Raw genomic sequence first — 12,663 nt, 5'->3', positions numbered from 1 at the left:
TTTTCTCTCTCCCGCCGGCCCCCGGCGGCGGTCATGGAGGCCGACCGCCCCAGGGGCGGCGCGCGGGTGCGGAAGCGGCAGCGGCTAGAGTTTAGAACCAGGAAACTGATATCATGTTGGAAGAAAGAGAGGGATTGGTGGAATAGTTAAGGTAGGAACAATCCTACGCTATCCTATGTTTCCTAAATAAACATTATACTCAACAAATTATAGTCTGATCACGTTGTTTTCCTGTCTCAGTATACAGAAGTGAATTGATATGTATAACAGAAAGAGCTAAGCATTGCGGCAAAGACCGTCGTGACATAACAAATCCATTCGATATTAATATCCCGTGATAGAACAATTACATAACTGCAACCAGGTGTAGGTTACAGCAAATACAGACTAGTGGTCCTCGTGCGCTATTCCATATAGTTACAGTTTCTCGAAGGGTGATGTCGTTGCTATCTTAAAAAAGCCGCATCAGCGCCTTGTGATTTCAAGCTGAAACTTAAAGCCTTAATGGGATGCTGCTACCAGCAAGTTCTTCAAACTCAGGAATCCACGGGTGCTACATTGCTACATTCTGCCTTCCCCATCACTTCACAGTTCTGTTGGGAACTTGTCATTTGTTGTCACCTGCTTTAGGCCAACAATGAGCATAGTTAGTGGCTGCGGCAACAGTAAAACCACTTACTGTACAAACAAGACATTTGAAAATAAGTTGGTTGCTTCCGGCCACGTGTCTTATGAAGTGCATACCATATGGCATTAGAAACTCTCATTGAGTTGGTGCGACAGATAGCATTATTTCTGAGAACGCTTAAAGAGTTAAAAGATCAGACCATATGTGGAACAGCCCCTGGATCTGAGGGCTATCCAGTGGTCTGGGGGTGCTTGGGGGCCGACGGGTCATCGGCAAGGCGGCCGTTGCCGGTGCAGTAGCAGAAGGTAGCGGGGATTAGAGATAGAGAACAGGGATTAGAGAAACTAGACTTTATTGATTATTGATTGCCTCTAGCTTACACGGGGAGGCCCTTTATATAGGACAGCGAACTAGTACTACTTTGACATGTTTTGGGCTCCAATTTGAATCTGACTCAAACTAGAGTACCTTACCAGAAGCTGCAAACTACTTGATGGTAACATGCCCCCAGGGTGTACCAGCAAAGGCAGGAGTCGGCCCATTAGCCACGGGATGGCACAATCCCATGGCTCGGCCCATGACATACACCGGGGCACACATCAAGACCTGGCGTACGGAAATACGCGTCTCGCAAGATCTGGTGTAATCCTGTATGATTAGGCTAGATCATACCAACCCGGATACATTTAACCCTAGCCCTGTCCCCCCTATATAAGGCTGTCGGAGTGTGATCTCATGATATCAGAGTCAGGTGACCCCCTTTTTATGATTTGGCCAGGGGCTAAAACACACTCAAGACAAACAACTAGCTAAATCATCATCTCAAGACATGATTCTTTTTTACCCAGGTTCAGGCCGCAATGATGCGTAATACCCTACTCATGCCTTGTTCCGTTTATATGGTAGATATATGGAGGGTACAAGTGCTCGCGCACTATTGGGGAGTGCTCGGGGATAGCTAAGTGATCAGAGCGTACTGGCCCGGGCACCCCTATTCTTCTCTCCTCTCTTCTACCACTTGATTTGTTGTGTCTAAAAGACTTTTCCTTCTCCTGGCCGCGGCTCTCCCCTTATATACCATCAGGGGGGAGGGTGGGGGGGGCACCACAGTGGCCTTCCATATATACTATGAACTTGGACGTAATTAGTCACACGCCTTATCTTTCACTTGGGTGGCTGCTGTCAGGCAATTGGTCGTTTGACACGAGTAGGCTACCAAGCACTCGAGTCCTCCTGCCTCTTGCGGGCCCATGTGCCAGTGAGAGGGTGAGGCAGCGTTGTTTCTTAGTCAAAAGACTCCATGTACTGTCGTTGTCAACAACTTGATAGGCGCAGATGACGGTGCAGAAAACCATCAGATCCGACGGTACGGTAGCGAGCGTGGCCTGAAGTACCAGAGGCGAATTCGCACGGAGGGTTTACCCAGGTTCGGGCCATCATGGTGAGGTAATACCCTAGGTCCTGCTTTGTTTTGTATTGATGTGGGAGCACCTCGTGCGAGGGGGTTACAAGAGAATGGTGAATATGACTACCGAGAGTACTGTCTATGTCATGGAACAGATGGATATGAGCTACCCCTAGCCTCGCCTTATAAAGCGGACGAGAGCTAGGGTTTACTGGGCTCCTAACCGACCTCATGCATGAGGGCTTCTTGGCTTGCACGCCAAGATGAACTCCTTGCTCCTAGCCGGGCCTGTGGACTGCCTCCTGGAGTCACGTTGGCCGCTGTAGAAAGCCAACAGATCACCCTGGTGAAGAATGGGGCTGAAACCAGAGCTGGAAGCATCACACTTGACGATGAAGCGAGTGCCAAAGTCAAGCATCTCAAGGACTGAGGCTGTACTGAGGAGGCGCTTGTGCGCACCAATCGTGGCCTGAACTTCTTCGCACCAACATAACCCCTCCTTTCTTCAGAAGCTTGGTGAGCGGGGCTGCGATGGTACCAAAGTTCTTGATGAACTTGCCCGTAGCAGCCTGCAAGGCCAAGGAAACCGCGTCTAGGACACGAACTAGTACTACTTTGCCATACTCTCGACTCTACTTGGAATATAACTCAAAGTAGACTACCTTAACAGAACCTGGAGACTACCAATACAGAAGCATCCTTCAGGACATCAAACTGCCCTTGTCTAGCCACAGCCTAACCTGCCCCTGCTGCCTTGCGCCTACCATGAGGAATTCCCCAGATAACAATACGCATGGCACACATCAACTTCAAATTGACAAGGAATATAAGCACAGAAACACTGGTCACTTCATTTGTTAGACATCCAGAACAATTTTAAGCAATTAACAGGTTATTTGTCCAAATTACTGTTTACTACCCCCGTCCCAAAATAATTGAAGTTCTAAGATTGTCCTAAGTCAAACTTCATTAAGTTTGACCAAGTTTATATGAAAATATATCAACATCTACAAAACCAAAATTACTTCATTAGATTCATTATAAAATATATTATCATATTGTATATATTTGACATTGTAAATCTCTCTGGATTTGTCTATAGACATGGTCAAACTTTAAAAAGTTTGACTTAGGAAAATCCTAAAACTTCAATTCTTTTAGAACAGAGGGAGTAATAAGCCTTTATGTTCAAGCACCAGATAAACTCAGGGGATTAGTGATGATATAATTATGGAGGTTGAAAGGTGAGAAAAATACATACTTGATTTGGGATCAACGTGCACAAAAAAGCTTGCGGCAACTATGAGATAGCATAATATGAGCATAAAGCCTTTAAAATAGTTCGACGTGCCTTCCTGGAAAAAGCATAGACTAAAGTGTTAGAGTTGCACTTGATCAAATTTAAAAGGAGCACATTGTTGCAACTGCATAAACTACAGAATACATTATAAATGCTGACTCGTTCTGCAAACATACCTGTAGCATAAATGCCACCACAAGTACTGTTATAAAAAGAGTTGCTGTCTCAAACAATTGAAAGTTCAAGTCCATCTCTTCCCCCATCATCCAGCCAATTACCACACAGAATGGAATCTGCAAACCATGCAACATGGGTGTTGGTTGCAATTGTTTAACCTTGCAAAAAAAATATTGAAAATATACAGGACGACAGTTGAATCTTGTTGAGTAAATGAACTTACCACAAACATAGATATCTGTGTTGACGACCCTATGGCGACACCCAATGTAATGTCCTTGTGGCATGCAAGAGATTAAAGATGAGAACAGAATCACACAATTGAGTTGCAGAAAGCAGGGGCTACTTACAAGTTTGTTTTTCATGGCAAACATAATGGCGCTTGCATGCTCAGCAGCATTCCCCACGATAGGAAGCAGAATAACACTAATAAAGGCCAGTGGCATTTTTAATGATTCAGAGGCCCCCTGTTACAACATAGTAAAGAAGCACAGTTTGAGCAGGAGATAATGCATTGATGTAAAATAGTGATTATATTTGTATCCTGATGTAAACATTTCATTACCTGTATGGCATCTACCAGGTACCCAGAGAGAATTGAAATCCAAATAGTCAATACAAAAAGCCAGGAGATAGCTTCCCCCTGTGCTATCTCCTTTTCATCCTCCTCATCCTCAGTGCTTTCTTCTTCCTGTTCTGGCAAGTAGGAAAATTAGGATTTGAAGGAACTGTGCACAAATTTAAGTCCAGATTTTCTCTGGTTTGTTTTGATGGGCAATTATTCCTTTTTGCCTCATGTGACTTTGAGAAAACAGCAAATGATTACATGACTAATTAAAAGAGCCTGAACTGTTTGGAAAGTGTGGTGAAGTGACACATATATAAGTCAGAAGGGATATTCAAAGAAAGGTATGTGATGTACTAGTGCAGAGCTAACATATTTAAAGGCAAAAGGATTGTCGCTGCATTGTCGATGATAAGTAGAATTACCTATGGCCTGGGACCTTAACGTCGTGTCAACAGCCACCACTAAATCAACAGATAGGATATCGCACCAAGGAGGACCGCCACCGACCACGGAGGAGACTTCCCATCAAAGTACAACATATCAAAGGAAACTCCCTGCGACTTACGAAAGGCTATACGTGTTGTAAACCAACACCAGTCCAACTCCTACTCCTATACGCCCCACGCACTGATATGGACTCACCCGTACCTGTTGAGGGATTTTACGTCGATCCTAACAGCGGTAATAGAGCGAGTGTGGAATTTGTAGTCGATGGGACGTCACGTCAGGAGATCAGAGGGTCTTGAGCACAGAACACGAAGACACATGATATACCCGGGTTCAGGCCCCAATTGTGAGTGAAAGCATACCACTGGTTATGGATGGCTCCATATGTGCGATGGGGTGTGCAGAGATAGGAGTCGGATACGGTGTCAGTATACAATGCGTTTGGCCCTCTTCCTATGTTCCATACAATATTTTCCTACTCCTTTAATTTCATTCGATGGCAGGTCTCCTGAGGGAGTGGCGCTTCTCCATGTGTTGAGGTGCTATCTTTGGGCTTTGCAGGGCCCATTTGAGCGGCGATGGGAGACATGCCGTACGCAATTTCACTTACGCCGACAATGTCAGAGCTATAAATAGGGGCCACATAGAAGGGGGTCCACTCCTTTCTAACTAGTTTTAGCATACTACTCCATGCATAACGATTTCGGCGCTTATCGTCCAAATCTCCATCATAACTCGACGGGCATCCCCCGACGTTGTAATCCTCGATATATAAAGAAAAGAGCAAGGCAGGAAGTAAGGCGATTACCCACCATGGGGGCTGAACCTGGGTAAATCATGGTGTCCCCTTTACTTGTGTTCTAGATCTATTGTATCCTAAAAGTTAGGTCCCCTCAACTACAAAGTCCACGTACTTGCTCTAGTGCCGATGTTAGGACACAGCGAAAATCTCTCAACAACTGGTGCCGACCATGTGGTTGTCACAAAATCAGATCAAATCTATGACATCATTTCATCATCATCGTCGGACGAGGAATCATCCAGGGCAATGACAAATAGCCAAGGGTCACGGGAGAAAGACTCGGGGGCTTACTCAGCGAGAACGCCCCTACTTCTTTTCCGACCCGGCCAAGGGAAGTCCAAATGCACAGGAGAAGGCGTCATAATTCAAGTCCTCCGACCCCAAACGCCTGACGAATTCAGCCAAGGAGGAGAATCATGAGAGATTCATGGTGAAAGAGGTCGCTACCAACTGCAATGCATGAGACAGATCGGGGTATCCACCCTAGAACTTCATCAACGGTCTGGACAACCAAAGGGTGAAGCAAAACTTATGTTGCCAGAAGGCAATACACAAGATCATAGGGAAGAGGATCGTTCAAGAGAGAACACGTATACAAGTAGAGCGGAATCAGGAGCGTCTCTCTGAAGAAGAAACTGTGCGTGGAGTGTTCAACTTGTCAGCTTCGCAGGAACATGATGAAGCAATCCAAAATCTCATGTACTATCCTCACAACTCGCTGAGTTTCCATGACTCGAGGGGTACCCCTGACATTGTAATGCCTGATATCCTCGATATATAAAGAAAAGAGCAAGTTGGGTAGTAGGGCTTTCACCTTGGGGCCCTAAATCTGGGTAAATCATTTGTCCCCTTTTACTTGTGTTTTAGATCTACTGATATCCTGACGCGACGTCTTCTTAACTACAAATTCGATGTACTAGCTCTAGTACCGCTGTTAGGACCCGCGAAAACCCCTAGACATATATTGCATGCATACTGTGCAGCTTGATCACTTACTTACACCACCCAATGCAGAAGACACAATTTTACATGGATGACTATAATAACTATGATACAGCATTAAAATGATATGTGCCCCTCAGAGTAAAACCTTATGCATCCATATCTCGCTTTACAGTTTTCAGTGTTTGCATAAACTATTTCCCCTTATCTAAAAAAAGTGTTTGCATAAATTAGCTACTTACTTCGCCAATTGGGCTGTACAGACTGCGCTGGCTCTTGAGTTGAAAAAAAAGATAGCTAGCATAAGCCACAAGCATTATGCAGCTACTAAACCTTGAAAGAGAAACTTCGGATTTTCCATAGTGCGCTTCAGAATGTGTAAAGTGAAGCACCGCTGGAAACATTAGACCCAAGACAGCCATCAACAACAACCCAGAGTTCACAACAGCTGATGCCTACATAGAAAAATGCAAGTTAATAGAGATAAAATGTGTGGATAATAATGGAAATAACCACCTTTTTATTCTTACCTTATTGAAGACCTGATCTCTATTAGGATGAGCAAGCCCACCAGCAAAGAAAGCACACCCAAGAACTAACAGCATGTTTGATAATATAGAGCCTAGTAGTGACTGCTGTACGACACGAATCATTCCGTTTTTCAGAGCATATATCGAGATAATCATCTCTGTCGCATTTCCAAAAGTAGCATTTAGAAGCCCCCCAACTGCAGTTTCAAAAAGGAAGAGTCTTTACCGATTGCTGAAGTCAAGATTTGAATTAGGAAGCTAAGATAATATGGAATGAAGACACATACTTGTTGGGCCAGTGTAGCAAGCAAGTTGCCTGCACAAGACAAGGCATCTGTTATTGAAAATGCTAAATGGAGCTCGAGCTCCATGTGGGCGGAATTTTGAAAAATTCAAAATCACACTTTTATGTTTCAAAACATTCTGAAAAATATGCATACACCGAGAGACGTAATGTACATGTGTGTAAAATTTCATGTTGAAATACGTTAAAATGAGAGCTACACAAAAAAACAAATATGTGGCTGTTTAGCACATGCACTATTCATTCTCAAAGTCAACAATTTTGTTGTCTTTTGTGCGGCCAATTCATGGTATTTCACCGTGAAATTTTACACACGTATACATTACATCTTTGTATACGTGTATATTTTTGTTCATGATTTTTTGGAACTGAAAATTTTGATTTTTGATTTTGTTTTTTCAATAACAGGCTCCATGGAGCCCGTCCTCCAAAACGCCCTACTCATCCATTGTAATATACAGTAAGTTATATAACATACAGAAGCTAGATTAGACAAAATCCACTAGGCACTTACTCAGTTGCATATCCCAATCTCTCGGCCAAGGGTGTGATACCAACTAGGCTGAAAAGGAAAACCCATCCTTGCTGTGAAGCATTTGAAGGAAGCAATCCCAGAAATGGAAAGCGTTATCAGGTCAGTCTTGCTGTTGCAAGTAAACGTGACGAAGAATGCAGCAGAAAAAATGAAAGCATGCGCCCCTATTATAGATTCAAAAGTAGTACAGTAGTAAAAACGAAAGAAGCTAACAAAGCAGAAAGAGTAAATCATACTGCATCAACTCTGATGAATGCTGCAGAGTACTCAGTTTAGATGGGTGATCATTGTGGGCATGTTCCTTACGTGGTTCCCGGAGAGGTAGTGAAGCGTGATGGCGAGGGGCCCGAAGGGCAGGAGCACATTGATCTTGGCCTGGAAGATGACGATGCGTATGCTCCTGAGCGCCATCCGCCACTTGCTCCGGGGCGAGAGCGACTCCGCCACCGCCGCGAGCGAGCCGATGTGCTCGAAATCGAGCGACTGCATCTTCCTGGCCGGCGGCGGCGTGTCGGCCGCCATATCATCCTCCTCCTCGAACCCTAGTTCGGCCTTGTCCGCCGCCCCCATCATCTGAACAAATCCAAAACGAAGCGAATCCAAATCAAGAACCGCCACCGATCCCTGTCAACCGCCGGACAGCGCAAGAATCCTACCTCCCGCTCGACGCGGACAGATGAAGATAGCGCTCCAGGAAATGCGAAGGATTAGGGCTCGGATTTGGATGGTCGATTTCCAATCAACAAGGCCTCTCCTCGTTCGTTCTACTAATCTTTTTCTCCTCCCGCTGGTTTTGTTGCGCGACGCGACGGACACGGGACGAAGCTGCCTGCGTGCTTCGTTGTGGGCGGATCCGGCCGTAAGCTGGATCGGCTTCGGGCCCGCGTGTCATGGAGAAGAAATGTGCGTCAGTGCCTTGCCCACGCTTCATGGGTGGTGGTCGGAAGAACCCTTTTTTAAAAATAAAAAAACTAGCTACACGGGGCTATATATATTTCAGTAGTATACAGCCATAGTTCAATGTAAACAATTTGAACTGAAACTCATGATTTTTGATAGGTAGGAAGCACATCTAGATAACACTAGGATTTGTGGCCTTATACATAAGAGATTCAGTGAGTTTATGGCAGAGCTTGATTATGTGGTTTTCGCAAATTATAACCTTGCCATGCGTGAGTTGATTGATTACCATAACTGCCATATATAAGATTATCAGGAGTTTATTTCTTTACCATATGTGAATTGATTGATTACCGTAATTACCATACTACATTTGAGATACACTGGGATTTCACGGGCATGACGGGCAGACGAATAAAGTAGTAAGAGAGAAAAATCCAGTGGAAGGCGAAGGAAAATCGGTGGGGGTGGGGGTTCTGAGAAGTGGATGTGCATCATAGGTGTAATCCACTGCATAATATATCTTGGTACGTCCATGAAAGCAATTGTTTTTTTAGGTGAAGATTTTGTATCCTACGAACCTTGTAAAGCACATTAATATTTCAAGCACTTACCACGTAGCATGGATTACTAACTCTGATTTAGTAAATAAGTACTAAACTTCCTTATATGAGGAAAAGTCATTGGAGATCAAGTGCTAACTCCACTCTAATGAAACTATTGGCAAGTTGAGAGGATACTAAAACTGAGTTTGAGGCATAAAAAATGAAAAAGAAAGCATATTATTGTTTGGACAATTGTACAGTCTGATCACACGACAGTAAACTTTTCCGGTGATGTGAAATATATCAAGGTCCTTTCAGAGGAAATATTACACAATTGTCATGGATCAGTGTAAGTTATTCATAGCAACACACCCAGATTACGGATCATCAGAATGCATGAACTAAACACGTGAAAAAAGCCTGGAATTTTGACTTCAGGTTCCTTTCATGCTTTCATGGTTCCCGTGAATCCGAATGGCAAGCAAAAATCATTAAAGGAACAATCTAACAAAAGCTATACTGGATGGAGACCAACCACGACCTACTCTGGAAGGAGGGTCCAATGGTTAAGTGATATTTTCAGATAATAAGTTTGAAAGCGCGGGTTATCTCCTAGAGGGGGGTGAATGGGAGATTTTTAGAAATTCGTCAAACTCTGAAGAATTCGACGAAGACCAGAGTGAAGAAATAGAAACACGAGGGAAAATAAGTCATCACAGAATCAGAGTGCATGCAATCAGGATACATAAGAGTGAAGAACATGCAATCATACATTCATACAAGCATGAAGAATATGAACTAAGGAAATAAAAGATAGTGTGATGAAATTCTTCAGTTCAAATTCGTCAGAGCATAGATCACAAATTCTTCAGCAACGGAATAATGTAAGAGAGAGTTGGAATTTGAAACCAGGTTGGCTTGGTGAAGACAATGGAATTTGATAGACCGGTTCCAGTTGCTGCATCAACTATACGTCTGGTTATGGCGGCTGAGTCGCAACTCAGAGGACACACAGTCCTCACTATATTCCTCCTGAAGTAAAACCCGCAGATCTCGTCCAATCACTCGTGGTAAGTCTTCAAGGTAGACTTCCAAAACCTTCACAGACTTGTTCACCGGCGCACCATGATGACTCTTGGTATACTCAAAACTTGACGCCTAACCGTGTGGAAGAATGACAGTATTCAAAGGTTGATGAGGACATCAATACCATTGTTACACCCACAGCCCCTGCTGCTATACATACTGATGCGGAGCATCCTACAGTCATCACCATGTCAAGAGTTCGTTTGGCAAGTGACACGTGCGACCTCTACTTCACATACACAAAGGTGAATCTTCTCCTTTACACGTGCTCACTTGACCCCTTCGAGGATGGTGTACTACTTGACACTTCTCCCGTGTGCATGCATAGGTATTGTCGGAGCTTCACAGATGTTGAGGAGGAGTTCAAGCGCCAAGGAACAACTACACCATCCGCGAGGGAGGCATGGAAGCGAAGACGGAAGAAAAAGGAGTTGCGGAGTCTACAGCGACCGGACGACCGGAAGCCACCGGACGTCCGACACCCCTACAACGCCCGGACGACCGGACTACACCAGACGTCCGACACCTGGAGCTCCAGCCAGCCCAAGAGACCTGCCGACGAAAGCTACAGCGGCCAGACGACCGACAAACGCCGGACGTCCGACAAGTCCCAGCGCACGGACGACCGACACCGACCGGACGACCGGTGCTACGGCGACAGAGAAGAATTTACGGAAGTCCGAAGTCTTCCGAACGTCCGGACCGTCCCGAGCTTCCGAACGTCCGACCCCCACCGGACGTCTGACGCCTGTGTGCGCAGCCGCTGGCCTTTGGCCTTGTATCCCTCTCCCACTTACCCCTTCGTGGCTTAGACTATAAATAGACCACCTCCACCACCTTTCTAGGGTTAGCAAAGTGATAGCTCATTTGTTTGTGAGCTTTGCTCCTACCTATCTCTACTCTTGAGAGAGAGACCACTACTCCATTGGAGGCCAAGACCTCCATCTAGGAGAAGATCCTGCGGCATATCATCAAGACCCCTTCATGGGAAGATCCTTCTAGGATTCAAGCCCCCAACTCCTTTGGACTTGGGATGAACCTTACCTTGTATCTTTCCCTTTGTTGTTCATGTACCTTGTGATCTTGTGTGTTTGATTGTCTAGTGGATGTGTGATTAGACTTGTTCTTGAGTGTTTCCCCTTGTAATTTCTCCCCGTTCTTCCTCGTGTTCTTCGTGCTCTTCGAGGGATCCCACTCCAAACGTGAAAGATCGGCCAACACCGGGTTAGCCCCGTATCATATGGTATCGTGAGCCACGTTGATCACGTATTTGGAGTCCCTCCCACCGTTTTCTAGCCTTGTTTTGTTGTGTTCTTCCCCAAAATCCGAAAATCCCACCCAAAAATAGCCCCAATTTTTTTGTGATTTGTTGGTTTGATGATGTTTTGTTGATTTTGATCCATGGATTTGCTTGGTTTCGAGTGGATCTAGCATTTCCCCAAGTTTCCCATCTTTCTTCCATGAAATCTCGTCAATTTTGACCCCAAAATCTCCATTTTCCGCCCAAAATCGCGCCCCGAACTCGCATCTCGCGTTGACCCCGACCCAACGGACGACCGGCGTTTTACGGACGTCCGGACCCCCATGAAGCACCGGACGTCCGACCTTTCCTGGATGACCGGAACCCCTAACCTGAACCAAATTTACGGATTTCCGACTTTCCCGGACGTCCGACACTCCGGACATCCGACCTTTACGGATGTCCGTAACCTGTAGATATTGACTTCGGCTGATTTTTGTTTCGGCCATAACTAATTCATCCGAACTCCGATTTTGACGTTCTTTAGCTCGTTTTGAAGCTCTTGACATCCCTCTTCCCACAAAAATACCACCAATACCATTTGACTCCATCAAATTTTTGAAAATTTGGCAAGTTTGCCTAGGTCTTCCACCATATCATCCGCATAGCCACCACCGACTTCCACAACCTAACCCATTTTGCTTGCCATAGCATTAGTGGTTGCTTTAGTAGTGATTCGAGTCTCCTAAGGTGTTTCGGCTACTTAGGGACAATTGCCTCTTCATCAACCACCACCACCACTTTCGCATTGCCTAGTGCAAAACCACCACCGCTTTCCGCTACCATCATTTGACTTTTGCCATTGGAGATTTTGAGTTTGCGGTTTTTTCTGTTTCCTAAGGTGTTTCGGCTACTTAGGGACGAGTCTCCATCATCTTGGTATCTACATCAAGAACACCGCCACTCATCATCGCAAAGGACGGTAACCTCGACGACACTATTGTATATTCCCTTGCAATTGCATTGTTAACCCCTAGCCCATTTTGCGTTACTTGCCTATCGAGACTAGTCATTTGAGTATTGCTGAGCCACGTTACTTGTGCACATTAGTGATCTACACCATCCATTGCATACATACCATATCATATTGGTATCATATCTTGTGTCACAAGTTTGTTCCCGCATATACACAATTGCTATCTTGGTTTGTGCATTATGCAAAAGTGGCCATATCAAAAAAAAAAAAGCTTTTAA

At 44.9% G+C, this 12,663-nt stretch overlaps 1 protein-coding gene across 2 annotated transcripts; it reads right to left on the bottom strand.

The window, feature by feature from the left end:
- Window positions 1-266: 266 nt before the first annotated feature.
- On the bottom strand, window positions 267-8,508 carry LOC119295986 (vacuolar cation/proton exchanger 2-like). Of its 2 annotated transcripts, none has more exons than XM_037574409.1 (12): window positions 8,295-8,508; window positions 7,945-8,211; window positions 7,618-7,688; window positions 7,087-7,115; window positions 6,800-6,996; window positions 6,512-6,724; window positions 4,076-4,201; window positions 3,861-3,977; window positions 3,734-3,787; window positions 3,510-3,626; window positions 3,295-3,388; window positions 267-624 (listed from the first exon to the last, which is right to left on the bottom strand). In XM_037574409.1, the coding sequence occupies exons 2-12, from the start codon at window positions 8,209-8,211 to the stop codon at window positions 608-610; spliced, it is 1,302 nt and encodes a 433-aa protein (XP_037430306.1). In that variant the 5' UTR covers window positions 8,295-8,508; the 3' UTR covers window positions 267-607. The 2 variants fall into 2 exon arrangements, with proteins under 2 accessions (XP_037430306.1, XP_037430307.1); XM_037574410.1 differs by having other exon boundaries at window positions 267-621; window positions 8,295-8,507.
- Between the last annotated feature and the right edge of the window lie 4,155 nt (window positions 8,509-12,663).

The sequence above is a fragment of the Triticum dicoccoides genome, chromosome 4B (assembly GCF_002162155.2).
Source record: "Triticum dicoccoides isolate Atlit2015 ecotype Zavitan chromosome 4B, WEW_v2.0, whole genome shotgun sequence".
Taxonomy (NCBI): Eukaryota; Viridiplantae; Streptophyta; class Magnoliopsida; order Poales; family Poaceae; genus Triticum; species Triticum dicoccoides.
The sequence above is the reverse complement of the archived record's forward strand: the minus strand, read 5'-3'. Positions and strand labels throughout refer to the sequence as shown.